We start from the raw sequence: 19977 nt of genomic DNA, 5'->3' as shown, positions 1-19977 counted from the left end.
AAACAAGGTCTCACAGTGCATGAAATTAAAGCCTAATTTATGATGGCAGAAGGTCAATATGTAATGAAAAAAAGATACCACCCATTTTTTATAGTTTGCAAATGAAGCAACACTGTAAATAGCAGCACTGAAGTCAGAAAACACATATATTACCTTCTTATGGACACCATACAATTTGATCACAGGGATCCAAGAGAAAAATAAATTTAGTGGCAGAGAGTTAAAGCCTTCAGTGAATAAAGTTCTAAAAATCAAAACATTCCGTTTGGCAGAAATACTTTGCCTAAAGCAAAAAAAGAATGACTGAACCAACAAAATACAGTAAGTCACCAAAAGAACCAACAAAGAAATTAGAAGGTATACTGGAGCACAATATTGAGAGGCATACAAAGTAGAAAAAGACCTAATATTTACAGGCCAAAAGCACATACAGTTCACCACTAAGGGAAAGAGCAGCTTCTGCAACACTTCCTCCAAACAGAGCTGATATTATGACAGACAAACCAAGGGAATGAGATTATTATTCAGACTTAATCATTTCTACATTAACAGAATGCCTGGCACATACTAGTATTTCACAATTTAACCAACACTCTAAAATGTAACAGCTTTTTATAAATGAAGATACTCAGTTTCCAAATTTGGGTGTAAATTATTGAGTGTCTGGTTAGTGAACTGGTTAGGGTTCTAGACTGGAGTGTTCTGGGCTCTGATCTCATGTGGGAGAGTAATTTTGTACCCTACAGTAAAGGACTTCAATCAGATTTCTCTGGGAAACTGATCAGCTGTGGAAATAGGCACAAATGAAACAGGCATCAGACAAAACTGTCAGTAAATAATACATAATAAGCTAGCAATAACCATGATGTGCCGCATCTAGACATGTACAAGTAGCCCCCTTTGTAGTTAGTACTTACTGTATGAAGTCAAAAACTCAAATAATAACAGTAAAGCAGGTAATCAAATATCAAAAGGATATGTTGGTACCATACAATTGTAACCATACAAACTGTTTTGATGTTTAATATGATGTATATTATAAAACTAAAACAATTAAAAGAATAAAATATTTAGAGTCAAAAATCTCCTGAACACAAACTGACAACATTTTCCATTATGGGTGAAGATTCCTACAGTACAGTAGGTACCAGTATGTACATCAAGTGAAGCAGATCTGATGACTGGGCCATTACTACTGAGAGCATTAAAGCATTAAAAATGTCAAAATTAAGGATTTTGCAATTATGATAATTAACTAATTCAATGATTAAAAAGACATGAATGTTGAAGTGGAAAAACAATTCTGAGAACATAATCGGAGGTCTCAAAGGGGGTGTCAGAGAAAGGTAGCTTGAATCAGGGTTGTGGACATTGGTGTCCTTCTGTGACAGTATTTGTCCTGGGGGTCAGACTTGACCATCAACCCACATGTGACGAGCGCATTGGAAAGGAGCTAAAAACAGTGAAATGCGTTCATTTGTTTTAGGAAGAAAAAGAAGTTTCTCCCTCAGAAACGAAAGTAACAGAGCTCTCTTTACACAGCTGAACTTCCTGTGAAGTCTTGTAGCACCAAGACCATACAGTTAAATTCAAAGGCATTATTGCCCTTTTCTATGACATTTCACAGGATTTAGGCAGTGCCTGGCTTACTACTGTACAGGTACGTACTTAACAGCTTCTTGGATCTTCTTCTTGAATTATGGATCTTGAAAAATGTGTATGAGAAGCTATTTTCATTACAGATAAAAGAAGGAATGAAACACATTAAAGACCGTGAAGGAAAAAGACAAGGTGGTAGAGTATGACTAAGGCATCATAAAATTTGTGGGTCAAAACCCCCACCTCCCGATTCCTCCACCACTGGGGGCAGTTTGTTTTCTACGAGAAATTTGACTCACACCTGTATATGGCTAAACTTTATTTCCAACCTGAAAGATTCAGTGAGTTGACATACAGTATTTCTTGTTATTGCTTAATAATATGTAGCATCTGTGGTTGGACTCCCAGAATCCAAAATGCTGTCAGACTCACAACTCAGAGCATGGGAGCCACAAACTTCAACAACCACTCAATCTACTGCACCCAAAAAGTTCATCCTCTCATGCAAGGAACGCAAATGCTCTTCAGATGCTTTAACATTCAGCAGTGGCCATTCATTACAGACAGTTAACAAAAGCAAAATGCCAGGAAATGACCGATTCAAAGCACTGAATGGTCAATTTTCTTACAAATTATTCTGGCATTTAAAAAATGCAGGGAGTCATTTATTGACAAGACAACCTAAATTTAAGGCACATCAGTCAGCTGCTTAGCTATTCAAGACGGAGGCATTTCCAGCAGTGAAATAAGTGGACAGCAACTTTTACATTTCTGTTTCAATTTTCCAATTCAAATTTTGTATAATCATTGTCATCATCCAGCAGATCACTTTTCTCACAGCAAAACCCATTCCTTCTGCATCACCACCTCCAGGGGCCCAGTATTTTATTATGCACCAGACCGCATGGGTGGCAGGTCAGTAGAAATCTCAGAGGTTTAAGAAGGAAACTAAGCAGTATTCAGTAGCATACCCATAACAATACTGAAAATGCACCTAAAGACGATCCTGTTCTCCAATAAATACCTTTCTTTTTTCAAGGTCTTCAGTTAAACCCTACTCTCTCTCTTTTGCTCATTCATTTAAACACACAAAACGGGAACCTTTGCCGTACTAAGAGGCGGTGAAAATAGATTTCAACAATAGCGGTGAAAAGATGGCCTTCTGAGTGGCACAACCTTAAAAAGCACTCACCCAAGCTGTACGATCATGAGCGCATGTCTGGGTCGTGTCACTATCCGCACACTGGAGTGCTACTGAGGGCGTGTTGGGATTAGTGAGGCCTAAGCGACACAACGACCCCTGTGGCCCCCCAGGCACTTGCAGACTTGAGGTGCTGTCGGCGTGAGATGTGCCTATTTCAGGCAGAGCGTTAGAAACGACGAGCGGCCCTAAAGTGGCCAGGTTGGAGGAGTCTGCCTACGCTTCCTCATTCTTCCCCGTGTGCGGTCATGGGCTTCATGCAAATACATACAACTTGCAGTTCCAAATGAGTTGTGTATAACAAAAATAATCAGCTAATCTCATTTTAAATAGAAATGGCTGAAGCTACATCTGTTAAGCCCATGAAGTCAAAGTAATGATCACAGATTGTTCCTAAATTAAAATTAAGAAAACACTGGCTTCTTTTACATAAGAAACAGAGGAAGTAGAAAGGTAAGTTATTCCGAATATGCACGTGTGTGAGCGCTGCTTCATCAACTGGATCAAACAAAGATGCAATGAGAAAAACAAATTGATATATAGTGATTTGTACAACTTTTAAAACTTTTACTGATGCAGGACTCGTGTCTCCCTGATCCCGATTCCTAACTATGGGTGAAACAGCCCTCTATTTTTATGTTTCAGTGGCCAAAGAATACAGCCATCTGGGTCTTTATTAAATCTTACCTAATTTCTCGGCTTGTTGCAACTCGCCTGCACTTGCTTTAAAGGAACATTTTTCAAATCTAAGCCATCAATTCCTCCTGACTATTTAATTTACGGTGGCATGGTGGCACAGTGGTCAGCATTGCTGCCTTGCAGGGCTGGGACCCTGGGTTCTATCTGGGATGCTACCTGTGTGGAGTTTGGATGCTCTCCCGGTGCTCACTCAGGTTTCCTCCAGGTGCTCCAGTTTCCTCTCACAGTCCAAACACATGCTGGTAGGTGAACTGGCTCCTGGGAAAACTGACCCTGACGAGAGAGTGCGTTTGTGTCTGTGCGTGTCTTGCGATGGACGGGCGTTCTGTGAAACGTGTATCCTTACTTGTGCCTGTTGCTTTCTGGGATAGGCTCCAAGTCCGTACTGGATAAAATGGATGGATATTTACTGTAGTTTAATGTTCACGGAGTGTAAAACAATAACTACTATCATGCCACACATTCCTTATGCAGCATTATACAGTACATTCTTCTGTGAGCTGGCAGCGTGGGGAGCATGCGTATGTGTAGCAGGGTGTCTGGGCTCCAAGTGTGTCTCCAAAGACGTTCACATTCAGGTTCAACTAATCAAGCCATGAAAACTCCCACGAGCCCTGTTCCATCTGGGAAACACCAACTGTGCAATTCAATATGAGGATTAAAACTACCAACCCATGGAAAAGTAAAGCAACTGTCAAATGAAGACTGCACTGGAAAGACCCAGGTGTCTGGGTACATGAAATGTGATTCTGTGGAGTTTGGGTATTTGCATTAAAAAGAGTTCATGGTAGGTGTTTGACAGACCACGTAGTTTGACTTCAATACTCAGTCTCCCAAGGCAGTAAAAAATGCATGAGCTGTCAGGTGAGCAGGAGCATATTGCCGAACAATGAGCAGATAGGACGTGCACCTCAAAACCACAGAGCTAAGAGCCGGTGATGCTGTGCAGAAGCTTTATTTTAACTCAAGAATGCACCTCACCTTCACTTAATATCTAGATGTACAGTATTGACTATAAGCATTCAGCAGAAAATAGTTTCCAAAAGTAAACTGCCTCACAGTATATCCCAGTTTTGAGAACTCATGCTTACTGTAAAACCGATGAATGTTAACATAAGCTAATTATAACTGTTGTCCAAGAAATTAAATATTAGTATAAGTAATGGTAATATTTAACTATATAATATTGCTTGTTTTCAAGAACGAGTCTTCAATGGAAGCAACTAGGAAGAGTTTTTTTAGAAATGGGTACAAATCTAAACTGCTTTGTAAAAAACATCAGCCAAACGAACGATCTTAGTCCTGGTCTGACCTGCCTTTAGCAGATTCTCCCCTAAAAGCCCTGAGCAATGGTGAGAGCTGCGTATCTGCATAATGTGCAGCTGCATGTGCTTCCATAGCGGCATAATATTTATTTATTTTTTTGCTGCTGGAGAGCAAAAAGTCTTCTTTCTCTACAACGACAGTACATTGTTTAACTGTACCTACATATTTTGTTTCTCCCCACACAGGCTGGAGTAACCTCATATAGACTTTTTCATCTCGATCTACTAAAGTTCTTGCTTAATCCACCGAGTAAAAGGATGAGCCACATTATGAGTTAATTTCAGATGACATTTCGAAACGGTCCCTTTGCATGTCACATTAAGTGCAGGCGTACTGAAAGCATTCAATCTGAAATCAACAAAGGTAGCAGAAATTGTAATGAGCAGCTTTAATTTCCAGCGAACATGTGCTGAATTATGTGAGCTTTCTGCTGTGTGCTTTAGTCCCCTTTGTCAATGTGTTATTCGGCTAAAAGATACAGGTAGGCCGATTCAATAGTTTGAACATTTCACTTCAATTAATTATGTCACACTAACAATTTAGGACATTGGAACAAGCAATAGGTTTATTCAGGTGACAACTGAAGAAGGCCCCACGGCCTTAACATTGTGTTCTCTTTCTTCTTCTTTTTTTCAGCCTGGAATAAACCTATACTTGTTCCTTTGCAGCCTACGCGTGCTGACGCAGCTACCCACCTGAATTTAGGACACTGCCACCTTTAGCTGATATCAAGGTGCTGTTAGTGTATTTGCATAATGTACTACTGCATGTGCTTCCACTGCATGGCAGAATAAAATGTACCAGCATACGAGAGCAACAAATTAACTGACAGCATCTCCACCTTGATCTGCCACCAGCATAAACACATATTTGAGTGAGGTAAATGTAAAGATTAAATAAACAGAACGCACAGTAGCCACTGCCAAATTACCTGCCAATATCAGATGTATTCTAACCCTGGGTACTGCAGATTTTGCAGTGGCCCGTGACCTGAACAAGTGCTTTGATTTTTCAGAGACTTGATATATTTTTGATATTCTATTCTGCAGCGTCAGCTCTTACGAAGGGTGCTGAAGAGACATGCTGAAGTCCTTCACACAATGACAGCAGAGAGAGAACTTAAGTCAAAGGTATAACATTCCTCAGGTTATCTTTTAAAATAGGATCTGGGTGCTCAAATCCCCAGATCGCTTAACTGTCAAACTCTTGCAGAATAAAACTGGGGGGAAAGATGAAGAGATGCTGCCAAAATATGAAAAAAACATCTTGAAATGGTTTAACAGTGCCTTAAATCCCACCTCGAAAATCTTATTAGCAAGAATATGTATAATATTTGTATGTAAAACCTTTATTTAGCAAAAGTGTGCTTTCTAGAACAAATAAATGTTTACTATGACACTTAAGAAATTAAATCGTCATTTTTTTTCATTAACAATACTCAATGGAATAATTTAAACTATATCAAACTATATATGCAGTACAAACAATTCATCTGCCAATAAATTCACCTGTAAGATTATAAAGGGTAAGGTTAAATTACAATGTAACATTCCCAATCAAAACAGAAACAAGAATGTTTATGCACCTGGACAAAAGTGTACTGCCAGGCTAAAATGAATAACCGGCTGCCTGAATCCAGTCACAGATTATGATTTTCTAATTTTGCAGAAAAATTGACCAGCAGCCAGGTAGCTGATTTCTTGGCCTTCATGTCTTCTGCTGTATCCAGGCATGTGTACAGCTGACTAAATTGGGTCCCACAGAGACTAAGAGTGTGGGAGATGAAAAAAAAAACTGATAGAGAAGGAGAGAGTTAGAGTGGGAGTGATTGGGTTAGAGAGGTTTTCAGCAGCGTAGCAATACACTGAGTGAAATGTGATATGGGTCACAATTTGCAAAAGTAAACACATAAGGTCATATTTTGCAGCTTGTGCAATTCATTTTCCTGGTACATTTGACAAAATATCACCAAAGCCACAGGTCAGCGTGTTAACATATACTGTAGCAAAAGTCAGAACCGTTTTTTTTTATTTAGTTTTCACAGAGAATTCAATGTAAAAAATGCGAAAAGTAATCAACTCTAAGATGACTTTTTGTAGCTGATAAATGCTAGAATTCAGTAAATGCCTTCTTAAGCTAGCCCTGCTGTAGACACCCATGCTGAAATGGGCGAGTGTCATCTCAGTGGTGGTGTAAGACCCTACCCAGGAAGGGGCAACTGATGGAGAAGGAGAGAACGTAGAACCTGTTGCTTCTTGTAGCATCTGCACAAGTTTAGACACATGACTATCATATTCTACTTGTTTTCTACATCTGCTTTCAGGTGTTGATTTATACAAGTAAAGCACTCAAGTACTTCATGAACCTTTTGTATGTACAGTATATTTTACTGTATGTTCAGTAGTACTCTATGTTCATATTCATACAGTGCATTATCCTCACCTATTAGAAATCCCCTTCTGTGGGATCCCTTTCTTTCAGTAAGTGCTCAGTAAACAGGGTGGCAGAGATTACTGGTATATGGTGAAGGTATTTCATATATAAAACTTTTCTTGACATTTATTTCCAACTGCAAGACTGGCTTTTATATTGACATTTATGGTCTGTTTCTGAAATCTGACATCTAGGAAAACTGAAAGTGGGCTCACAAAGCTGAATTGGTGGTTGTCAGTTTCTTCAAAAAGATGTCTTTTGGGAACAAAAGTAAGCTGAGTCAGTTCTGTCTGCAAATGTCTGACAGTGCCCTAGATGTTACGCTGAGTGTTGTGGCATGACAGTATTAAAATTTGCTTTGATGCTTAGAGCTTCGGCTGCAGTGTGAAAAGATTTGAAGGCAGGTAAATAGCAAACCTTTATTTAGTGGTTAAGGACCGAGTGTTTTATCTGGTCACAGTGGGCTTCTAAAGCTTGCAAATACACACTGATTCCTCCATCATAACATAATCATTTTTAAAAGAACCCTTCACCTCACCAAACTCAGTAAGTACAGATGACATCCACAAAATTAAAACTGAAAAGTGAAGCCACATTAATCCTAAGTTTGTGAAACCTTATATCTTTATATAAATTCAAGGCATTTAAACAACTTGAAAAAATATAAATATAAATATAAACACTGCATGGGAATGCAAATACAGAATTTATATACCCATACAGATAACATTAATGTATCTGGTTAAGTTTTGAATTTTGTTTGGTTTTGCTATGCAATCATTCAGTACTCCAAAGCTTTGCTTATGCAATTACTACAGTAAGTATAATATGTGCACGTGATATAAAACCACATATACTGTAGCTTCTAAGGTGAAATTGTGTGGCCCAACAGTCTGAAATTGAGACGCATCAAATCAGATGTATTTTACCTTTATTTACACACTGTCCCACAACCTCCAAGTGATTTTTTGTTCTGAAAGTAATTATAAATGAAAACCTACAAAATAGGTTAGATAAGTGCACACCCTCCCTGGTAACAGGAATTATAAATTAGCTCTCATGTAACCAGTTGCCTGCCAAATCACACGACAACCTAATTAGTCTCTACAAAATGTGTTACTTTGAACAGTGTGTGTAGACTTTCTAAAGGCACTGTACTGAAGGTACTTATTCCAAAATAAAGGACATACAGTACATACTGTAAATTCCATTTTATATCAGTTATAAGAAGCAAAAGACAGCACTATATTCCTTTATGCTCTGGAACACTTCCAGCTTTCCCAGTGATTCCAGGTTTTTGGACATCTCAGCAGTGGAGGACTATGGGTATACAAGTCCCTAAATTGAGAGACAGCTTGCAATGAAGTTGGGACACAGTATGTCATCATCGTGAATTTTCTACAGATCAGAGGACACTTGGCCAAGATCTTCTGGGTTTGGATGGATGTTTTTTGGACGGAGTGTCTCTGGCTTGCCGTACAGCAGTGAGCTGTGACTAGCCTATCCCCTGTCTGATGCTTTAACTGTATGATTTTCTATTGTGAAACTTACAATAGAAAAAAAGACACCTTGCATGACAATACATGTTTCACCTGAAACATGTATCTCTCCTTAAGCTAATTAGCAATTTGTCAATTTTCAATAAGTTGAGATCTGAAAAACACTTTTTTTAGAATAAGGATTTAGCAATCCTGAAAATTTCAGCTTCCAGGTTGTTGCAATGTTTTCTTGGAAACCCATCTCTTTCCATGGACATCAGTGTAAAAACATTCAAGATGCTCATGCTGCTTACTGACAAGTCTGTTTCCAAAATTACAGTACATGTCTGGCCTTTAGATTTCTGTTAACGTTTTTATCAGAATCAACTCACATTAGCTATCACAGTGTGCGCGTTATGCTCTTGATAATTTTATTTCTTGCTGCTGTATTTAATGTATTCCCAATGTGAACCTGCCTCTCACCAAAGAAGCCTGTGTTCTGGAGGCAGGAATCTGGCACTTGTGCAGAAGAAAAATGGTACCAAGCCAATCCTGTCGAGGTGGACCATGAACCTGATTTCAAAGCTGAGTGGAGATGTCAAACTGTAAAAAACAGACAATATGGAAGGGCTGTTTCTTTTAATCGTAATTCAACTTCTTATTTCTCAGGTCTTCAGACAGATTTGGTACATTGTGTTGTTTTTTCCACTATGCCCTGAATATGCCATATATTTGGGTTTGAAGTGTTTTGTCTTTTTTAATTCTACTAAAGCTGTATAAGGCACGCTATTGTGGTCAATGAGTTTCAGCAGTGATCTCTTCTTTGACAGGACATTCAAGACATTGTTGTTCTATGACTGAGTGTGTCTACCTTTTTGTTTCAAACACATTTTATGTGAGTATCTGGAGGATTTATCTTTGTCTTTAACAATGTATAAATACATGTACTTGACATGAAATCAATCCTTTTTATGTTTAGCTTCTGGATGTAAACAATTTTATTTTCCAGTGAAGAGAAAGCTTTTTATCTAAAAAGTATATATCCATGACAGAATATGCTTGACAAAATACAGTTTGTAATACATGTTTGGTAAAGTATGGATTTCCCAGATGCAATTTGTGCCACTCATCTGTCAAAACAAAGCAGGTTTTGAAATGAAGTTGGCATACTCCAATTCTGCACATAGAAGAACCAATATGTAGAAGTATACTTTTTGAGAATTGAATGAAAAACAAAAGTAAAATTTAAGAGTTGAATGAAATCTAGTTGTCCAGGATGACATGCTCTTGTAGTATTTTCAGATATTTATGGTTTCTGACTCCGATTATTACCAAACTGCTATTATTTTAGTTCAAGTAGGTAGCTGCATCAGCATGTACAGCCTGTAAAGGAGTAAGTGAAGGTTTATTCCATGCTGAAAAGAGAAGAAAAGAAACACAATGTTTCAGCAGTGGAGCCTTGTTGGGTGTTAACAGAAACATTGTGTTTCTTTTCTTCTCTTTTCAGCATGGAATAAATCTTTACTTGTTCCTTTGTTATGATTTTAGCATGGTGTTGTAGAAATCAAATGGCTATAGCATTTTCACCACCTTAAATTGCTGTTTATATCCTGACAACAGTGTTTGTCTTACAACACTAAGTGCTAGACCTTACTTCCTATTCCTTCAAGATGTAGTGCATTTTATTACCGTAGGGCACAACACATATTGAAACTACCATTCTGTATTTTCCAGCATCACTGAATTGAAAATAAGTCCTTCTGCGGTCTCTAGGTTGTCAGCTTAACAGCTATTAAAGCATAAAGGTCTGAAATTGGTCTTGTTAAGTCTGGTGTTCCTCAGGGATCAATACTGGGCCCCTTGCTCTTCAGCATTTACATGTTTCCACTTGGTCAGCTTTTTAGATCACATGGCCTCAGGTATCATTTCTATGCTGATGATACTCAAATATACATCAATACCAAACCTGACACTGATGTGATTGTCTCTATTCTGTCTAATTACATCTCTGACATCATAACTTGGATGACTCAAACTTTCCTTCATCTTAACTGTGACGAGACTGAAGTCATGCTTATTGGCACCCCCCCCATCAACTTGGTAAAGCCAATCCTGTAACCCTATCTGTAGATGGTTCTGTACTTGAGCTTCAGTCTAAATTGAAAAACACTGGGGTGATATTCGATTCTGGCTTAACATTCAACCCACATGTGCAGCATATTGTCAAAACATATTTTTTTCACCTCAGAAATATCGCTAGACTATGCCCTATGCCATCACTAACTGTGGCTGAAAAGCTGATCAACACATTTGTGTTCTCTAGAATTGACTACTGTAATGCTCTACTGGCTGGGGTATCTAAATCTACAAACTGCAGTATGTCCAAAATTCAGCAGCCTGAATCCTGACCAGGTCTAGTGCAAGAGATCACAATACTACTATCCCGGAGTCCTTGCACTGGCTTTCTGTCAAATTCCGTGTGGATTTTAAAATCCTCATGCTCACCTATAAGGCTCTGTATGGCTTGGCACCTCAGTACCTGTCTGAACTATTATCGCCCTACTCCCCACCTCGCAACCTTCGCTCTTCTAATTCTGGTCTCCTAACTGCCCCCCAAGCCCATCTACATTGTATGGGTGACAGGGCCTTCTCCTGTTATGCCCCCAAGCTCTGGAACTTTCTGCACAAGGATATCAGAAAGTCACCTTCTCTAAACTCCTCCAAATCCAGACTCAAAACCCTCTTCTTCAGAAAAGCCGTTATTTAACTGGTTCCATTCTTCACCCCTCTGCTTTTCTTAGTACCACCATCCACAGTCTCCTCTGTATATTGTAATTGTGTTTTACCTTGTGTATTCTTTTTTATTGTTGTTGTCATTCTGTAAAGCGCTTTGAGAAGCCACCTTTAAAAGCCCTATATAAAATAAATCTTATTATTATTATTATTATTATTATTATTATAAAGAGTTTGTCTACGGTGTAGATACTGTATGTACACCATTGAAAGAGTTGAATGATTACATTTTTTAGTCTTCTGCAAAATAATTGACATAGTTGCTGCACAACAGCATCTCATCAGTCCATTAACAGTATATTTATATACAGTACAAATATATGCACTTTTTTGAATGCATCAAGACAGAGCTGATGAACCATGTAAACAGCACACAGTACAGTATGTCATTCTTGTTTAGATGCACTCTGGCTCTCATTTGTTGTAGTTGCTATAGAGACCTATTTTAAACCTAATGTTCAGAATGTATCTCTTTTCCCTGTTAATCTTGTGTTTTTAGAAAATTGTAATAATCTGTAATTAGCATTTAAGTCAAATGCCTGTACCATTCCGTTATCTTAATAGCTGCCACTAGACAACTGAGACAGTCCACTTCCTCTTTTGCACATTAATAAGGTTTCGAAGGCTCGAGCACAAAACTGCAAACCAAATCAAGTATCCAAAATTGTAAAATAGAGTTCTTGTTCCCATCAAAAATAATATCCTTCTGGCATTGTTGGCGACTTTTTAAAAGCATCATCATACATGAAAAATAAACCAAGGACAACTAATCTAATACCACCTGATAATCAAATAAATTGGTGAGTATTTTGTTATTCATACAGTCCAAAAAGGTAAGTTAACTCGACTGAAGACATCAGTACAGCAAAAACAGTTCAAAATGAAAAACTAGGCACGAAATGATGCACAATGTTTAGATGCTGTTTATCAGTGTGCATCACAACATCCCCTGCTTAGAAAGCAACTATTTAATGGGAAGGACATTAAAATATTCTATTTATTTTATGGTCCTCCGAAATTAAGATGATCTGAACACTATAGTTTATAAATGAGAATACAGTATGTGCATTTCTGGGATGGTCAATTTTTCTTCCATGAACAATCAAAACAATTGTGAGGGATCAACATCGACAGAAGAAGAATGTGAGTGTTCTGACTAAGACAAAGCCACACAGTGAATAATATGCAACAAATGATCACTGAAATTACATACTATGACACACCGAGCATTAAGTGCATGAGATTTAATTGTGCATGTCAAAAAAGCTACATTCAAATATGGGTTTGGTTAAGACTGAAGTGATAAAGATTAGACTGATTTTAAATTCATATGCCTTAAGAAATGCACATAGCATTTTTATGAGCCACAATAATAATGCATCTATTTAACTGAACAACTCACTCTAAGACACGGAGTCTGTTTTTTGCTCAAGTGATAAGCCCCTTAATTTCTTTTACGTTCCAAACAAGAAGGAATTACTCTGACTGCTTAACTGCTTTAAAAGGGAAGTAACAGTCAGAAATCACAACAGATACTACTGTATAAGGAATATACGACTTAGATTCATTTCCCCATTAATGTGTCACTTCTACCATTTCAAAAGTTTTTCACTCTGCCTACCCTTGTCGGGCTGGAAAATATGACTATCTTCCCTCTATTTTGGAAAGTAGGAAAGACTGCAAAACTTTGAAAAGACTATTATGAAACGATGCTACTTTCAGGGGTACAAATTGTACAAGGGGTACAAATTTGATGAGAGCTGTGGAAATGCATTGAATTTCTGCGTCACTTAGATCTCATAGGGATTTTTAGGGATGTAAAAGCCTGAAAAGTGATGGTGAAAGGCAAGGTATGACATGATGTTGTCAATTTTTTGTGAATATTTGTTTTCAAGCAACAGTATTGCATCCTGGTTCATCCTGAGACATTTCTTGCAAAGAAACATGTTGTGTCTGTAAGGTATAAATGCCAACCATAATCATATGTAATCATATGCTCCTATAAGCGGACACAAGCTATTCCCTGTTATGAAATAAAATTTGTAAGAAAAAGAAAAACTACCAAGTCAAATAATTGCTTCTTTTCCATTTGCAGGAGTTCATGGGCCTGATTCAAATTTACGGTTTCCGTGGCGACCATGACCTCCAAGCCAAAATTGCAGCCTTAATCATAATTAATATTTTGATGGATGCAGAAATTCAGTCTCCTCACACAGTCATTACAATGCTGCCCAAAACCCCTGAACTCAACTACCCCCCCGAGCTCTGATCAAGTTTAGGCAGGCTATATTAACTCACTAATTCGAAAAAGGAGAAATGTTAATTGAAGTTAAACATTAATTTGGTGTATCTTATGTTTCTACAATCAAATTTACTAAGAGCAAGATCTTCATTTAATTAAATACATATCTCTAAACCTAATGTGCGTGAAAATATAATAACCAGGGTACGCCATGATATTTGGTGAAAACTGATGAGCACATTTGTGATTAGGTTAGAGAAAACCTTGCAGCGGGGAAACTCCTCCACCAGCACCACTCCTGAAATTAGTGGGCTGAACTTTACCGTACAGCAGCTCACGACACAGTTACTTTACCCTGTGTCGTGAGCTGCTGTACGGTAAAGGTTTTGCCATTGTTACTCTCGACTTTGCATTGCTAAAATGCTGTTTTCTGGGGAATGATATCAACTGTATTGAAGTATTACCAACCCCGTGCTGTCACTTATCTGCATTCACAAAAGAGACTCACATTTAAACATGTTACATTAATAAACTAACAAATGTTACAGCATTTAAAAAGCATATAAGAGCTTATTTTTGCAAGTGTCAAAACGAGATGCTAATGAATCTCCTTCACTACAAGGCTCCAAGTACAGTGGCGCTTGTGAGATGAGATACTGTACCTTGGAAGTTTCCAGCCGACAGATAGAGCCAGGTGAGAGCTGGAACGAAAAGCAGAACTAGAGAGGCAGCAAGGAACTTCCGGCGCCCTCGACACATTCCCAGCATCCTCTGCGGAGCGCACGATGGTCTCAGAGTGCGGTACAACCTCTATGTGGGCAAGAGCTGGTTGCCAGGGGGGCGCATGGCACAGCCTTTAGGACAAGAGGGGAAGAGAGAAATCGTTAAGAATCCTCAACACACAAAACTCAGGTAAAATAATATATGCAAATAAAATCCACAAGCAGCATTTAAACCTCTCCAAAAAAGACATGCTACCGGGTCCGATCCAACGTTCCTCTGGGGAACATATTGGGACCAAATGCTATCGCTATTTAAAAGTAATCTATTACAGTTCCAAGTTAATTATGTAGTGGGTTACTTTTAAATTTATTGGAAATTGAGTTAAATTATTTTTATAAGGTACTGTAATATATTACTTTACATACGTATTCACAACACCATGTAGATCACTGTAACTGACAGATTTTTAAACATACTTCATCCCAAATTCCTGTGGCTTTAAAATGCAATTGCTTACACAATTATGGTCATATTTTAAAAGTACCTTTCCACAGTACTAGCTATCAAACCATTCGGTCCCGTCTGTGTCAAATACCAGAGTGCTTTTTGGCAGTTATGTCTACAATTTTGATTGTTGTCAAGAAATACATTCCAGTGTCAGAAGTACAAAGAACTGTAGAACTTCCTCTAAAGTGTTGTAGTTTTCAGCAGTATAATGTGGTACGGAATCGTGTTTAATTCTGACTAATTTGCTAATGACACATGCAAAGCCTCTGGGTGACTCACAGCTGATCCAGATGAAGTATCATGTAAAAGTAACACCAATCTAATCAGAATCAAGTGTTCTCATAAGAATAACATATTCTGGATAAGAAATAGCAGTGAGGATTTTCTATTATTAAAATCAACCTTTTGATTTCCTTCAGATTTATCTGCAGGTATTTAGACTTTCTATATGACAGTTCAAGATCTAAAAGAAAAATCAGACCAACTATGTGATTTGGATTTTTCAGAATCACCAGGTGATTAAGCTTTTCATCATGAGATCAATAATGTTTGTGTGCTCGCCTTCTGAATGGAAAACGCAACAAAATCGCAGTTGCCAATTTCAATATCACCATGGAAATTTGAAAGTGGATCCATGTGATTTCAGGCACTGCCAGCCTGAAAAAGTATGTTTATTTGCTTACGAATGTGACTCTTTCTACAGAAAAGACATGACATACTGAATGCAGGAAATCCTACCACGTAGAAATTAATGTTTCCTTGCAGACTTAAATGGATCTCAATAATTATGGCAGCTTTGTTTTGGCAATTCTTTTTGTTCCTTCAAATAAAAATAAATCCCTCCATTTCTGCCTCATTGTGTCAAATAGTTGGAGTTACCTGAGCTGTCAATGAGCAGGAGTGAAAACCAAGATTAAAATACCGCTAACCAAAAACAAAAAAATATACAGTAGATAGTATCTTGGCATTTTACTCCTTGCACAAAAAAGAAGTTACAAAGCATTTAAACAGTACCATCCAACCACTTTCTAACTGTTTTATCCAATACAAGCTTGTGAGGGAGTCGAACATCAATCCATTACAAACAATGGGCAAAGGCAAGATACAGCCTGGATGGGACACCAGTTCACTACTAAAACCACACAAACAAGCACACACTCGCTCAAACCAGGGTCGATTTTCCCAGAAGCCAGTTAACCCACCAGTATGTCTTTGGACTGTGGGAGGAAAACAGAGCACCTGGAGGAAACCCATGCATACGTGGGGAGAACATGCAAACTCCACACAAACAGCACCCCCAGGAACAGAACCCAAGAATCCAGGGCTGCGAAGCAGCGATTACTGACCACTGCACCACCATGCAGACGTCATTAAAACAGAACTGTTTTTCTTAATTTAAATTGGAGCACCACTAAAGCCTAAAACAATTGAAGAAGCCCCAGAAATTGTACTGTAGCTCTTAAAGTGATTAGCTTTAGACATTTCAATTCCCTGAGAAAAGCCACTGTCTCACCAAGCCTAATTTTATAACAGCAATTGAGGTCCTCTCAAGCTGAATGGTTCAGACACCAAACATATCAAAGTGTTAAAAAAAGAAAGAATATTATTCATTCTCAATTAAAAGTTTCAACAAAACTCAAGAGAGTTATCTAGTGTCTGCAGAAGGGCATGCTTTAAAAAGGAGAAAAGGAAGCACTGGATTATGGCCATCTGTGTAGCATACTTTCTGAGATCACCTCTGTTCCTCCACAAAGGTCATGAAAATCTAATAATACAAATAAGCAAAAGGTCATAACAGCAGCAGTTACCACCAGAGCTTTGATAACCACTGGGTTAGAACAGCACACACTTCGATAATAAAGGAAAATGTAAAGCCTTATCAAAGTCACAAGAACTGATTAACAGCATTAGACCAGCTAACCTTATCTCAAAACATAATAACAGTTTTCACTGACATAAATTCTGCTATTCAGAAAATGGCCGAAATAAAATAACGTCTATAACCACAATCCTTAAGAATCGGAATAGCTATGAAATAGCCTACTTTGCCAGTGGAAATTTATACCTAGTGGGGCTAAGATTTATTGTAGTTATTCTTAGGACTCTCATTAGTGGTTTTGGAAGCATTTAACATTGAGAACAGGAGCACGTCTTTATGCAAAAGGCTGTGGAAGTGTGGAACAAGCTACCTAGCCATGTTGCTGGTTCCTTTCAAGAAACAGTGGGTGGAGACCCTTAGATAAATTAACAGCTAGCTACACCATGGACTAGAGAGGCTGAATGGCTTCCTCTCATTTGTAACCATTCTTATGTTCTTATCTTATTAATTGGGTACCACAGCTTTCAAAGCACAGTATGAAGTTGCTATAATGGATTCTCAGCAACAGCCTGTCGGACTCTTAAAGGTGTGTTTTGAAAACTCTTTCATAGCAGAACAGAAGGATGCAAATGAATAGATTTACAGAATGTTAATAACTCTACCTTTATGATCACATTTATTCAATACCCAGCGTTTCTCTGAAACAGAGCCACTCCACAACATTATTATGCTGTCATATGAAAAAAAGAAGCTGAAAGTGAGCCTATCTGTAATGCTGGGCAGGCCAGACAACTGTGAAGTATCTGAGAGGATATAAACAGAGCCATTCCATTTGTGCTTATTAAAAAGATTACATTTTAAAACAGACCCTGTTCCTGACTATTATGAACCCTACAGTATGTGAGGTTTGTCACACATGAGAGATCTATGAAAGGATACATTCAGACACTGAATACTTGACTTGAAGATTCCTTAACCTTCTTGCATTATTCTCTGTGGGTCTCGTTAGAAATGTACATCGACGGCATGATGCTTCCCAAACTACTGCACACAAGCAGGAGAGATGAATGCTGCTTTGGCGGTGACACAGATTAAGTCATAGATTTTCCACTCAGTCTCCTGGGAAAAAGCTGCTTGGAGACAGAGGGAGAGGACAAAGGCTGAGGAAAGGCCTCCTACTGAACAGAAAGGTGGAAAGTGAAGAAGTCTGATTATGTAAAGGAGTCTTCCACAGAGACCGGCACCACCCGCAGTTCCTACTTAACTATTCTTCAGCATCTTGATAACAGCTGAGACACAGAAGTCAGGCGCTGCACAAACAATCTCGCACCATTTTCTGCTTTTAACATCAAAGCAATTAGAAAAAAAAAACCTTTGGCAGCTTGTTTATCGAGCGGGCTACCTTCTGGGAGCAGGGACCCTCCCTCAGGTCTGACAATTCTACGGGTGTGAATTACAGTCATGGAGACAATGGCTAAAGGGACTTCTGGGTGTAAATTTATGTGGTTAATTCACACCCAAATTATTAATGTTTAATTGATGTGGACAACATTTTTTCATGCCTTCAAGCCACAATAGTTACAATATTTATCTTAAAAACATGAAAATTAATCTTATTTTAGACCTCTAACTGGTTTAACCTTGCTTCATATATTTCAGTGCATTGTGGATGTATTAACAACATGACCAGTTGGTTAGATTTTTCAACTGGTTCCTGTTCACAGACGCAAGGTAATAGTCATGATTTTGAGAAGCTGTCTGTCGAGCAAACAGGCTAGCCTCTCAATCCTCTATGATAATTGCTTGGCAAGGACTCAAAACCAGTGGTCATTGAGAGCAAACAACCATTTCCTCATGTCGCAAGAATCTGCAAAAGCTGACTTTACCCACTTAACAGAAGAAGGTAATGAAAATCAGACTGCAGCTCTCTGTAACTACTGCGTAGACTCTTCCATTTCCTCTCATCTGCTACATATGCTAAAACTACCAGAAATTTAAAAATGAACATAAAAATATGATCTTAAAATGTTTGCGAATTTGTTATGTATTACTGTATTTTAAAGACTTTAGGAGAAGTCCCTTGACTCATCTTTATGAGTTAATGACATATGTTAAATACCACTAATAGGTTCTTGACATTAGAAATGCAGTAGATACACCATCATGGCAAAATGTGTGGTACAGGGCTAAAAAAATGGGTGTATTGGGAAAAGGAGCTTCAGTAATGTGATCTTTGTAGATACCGGGGCAATCACCAAACAGACAAATGCTCTGGTAAGTAACAGACCAGTACACAAACATACAGAGGCAATTTCAATTTTGAAATGCAAATTCCCCTAATTAGGCCTCCATGATCCAGAAAACATAATCAAATATTGATGTCTGGAGTTCAAAGGAGGACTGTCATGTCAAGGCTAAAGAGGAGGAGTTCTGAAGACTAAAAGAACTTCACTTCTCTTACTGCTTAGAACACTTGCCAAGTAATGTATTAAAGAGCACGTAAAGGTTAATTCCAGCTGGAAAAGTAGAAAAAAGAAACAAGATTTCTGCACTTGAGCCGTCTTTGGTTGTCACCTGAACGTGATCATTTCATCAGTTGTCTGATACTGATTACGGGTTTAACCTTGTAAATCCCTCAGCAGCAGTAAGATTCTAAGGGATTATCGACATGGATTTAGAAAAGTTAGATCTTACATATCTAGTTTGTTAAGAGTTTCTTATGTAACAGCATAGGGGTAAAACTACAGCATAAGGTACGTTTAGATTTTCAGAAGTTTTGCCAAAGTTACTCTTGAAAGAGTCATTCTCAAACTGAGGAATTTTAGGCATTCAGGGTAATTCTAATCTATTTTATATAGCACCTTTAAAAGTGCGGTCTCAAAGCGCTTTACGGGAAGATTAAAAGCACACAAGGAGAGGAGACAGCATAATTACATACTTACAATCTGAATATAGTAGGAGAGCAAAGGGGCAGACACAGAACCTGTTAAATAAAAGGCCTCCAAAGAAGAGGGTTCTGAGTATACATTTGACAGCGCTCAGAAAGGATATCCTTAGGATAGAATTCCAGAGCTTTGGGGCACAGCAGGAGAAGGCCCATCAGCCACAGAGTGCAGAAGGACTTGGGGAATATGCTATATTGATATGATATATTGAT

At 38.2% G+C, this 19977-nt stretch overlaps 1 protein-coding gene across 1 annotated transcript in view; it reads right to left on the bottom strand.

Annotated features, from left to right (window-relative positions):
- Positions 1 to 19977, bottom strand: part of large1 (LARGE xylosyl- and glucuronyltransferase 1) — a 94292-nt gene that overhangs the window by 46383 nt on the left and 27932 nt on the right. Inside the window, exon 2 of the mRNA XM_006633491.3 lies at positions 14434 to 14625. Within this exon, the coding sequence (XP_006633554.1) occupies positions 14434 to 14539 (106 nt within the window). The 5' untranslated portion in view covers positions 14540 to 14625. The remainder of the gene's footprint in view (positions 1 to 14433; positions 14626 to 19977) is intronic.

The sequence above is a fragment of the Lepisosteus oculatus genome, chromosome 7 (assembly GCF_040954835.1).
Source record: "Lepisosteus oculatus isolate fLepOcu1 chromosome 7, fLepOcu1.hap2, whole genome shotgun sequence".
Classification (NCBI taxonomy): domain Eukaryota; kingdom Metazoa; phylum Chordata; class Actinopteri; order Semionotiformes; family Lepisosteidae; genus Lepisosteus; species Lepisosteus oculatus.
Note: the sequence above shows the minus strand (reverse complement) of the source record. Positions and strands in the feature narration are given on the sequence as shown.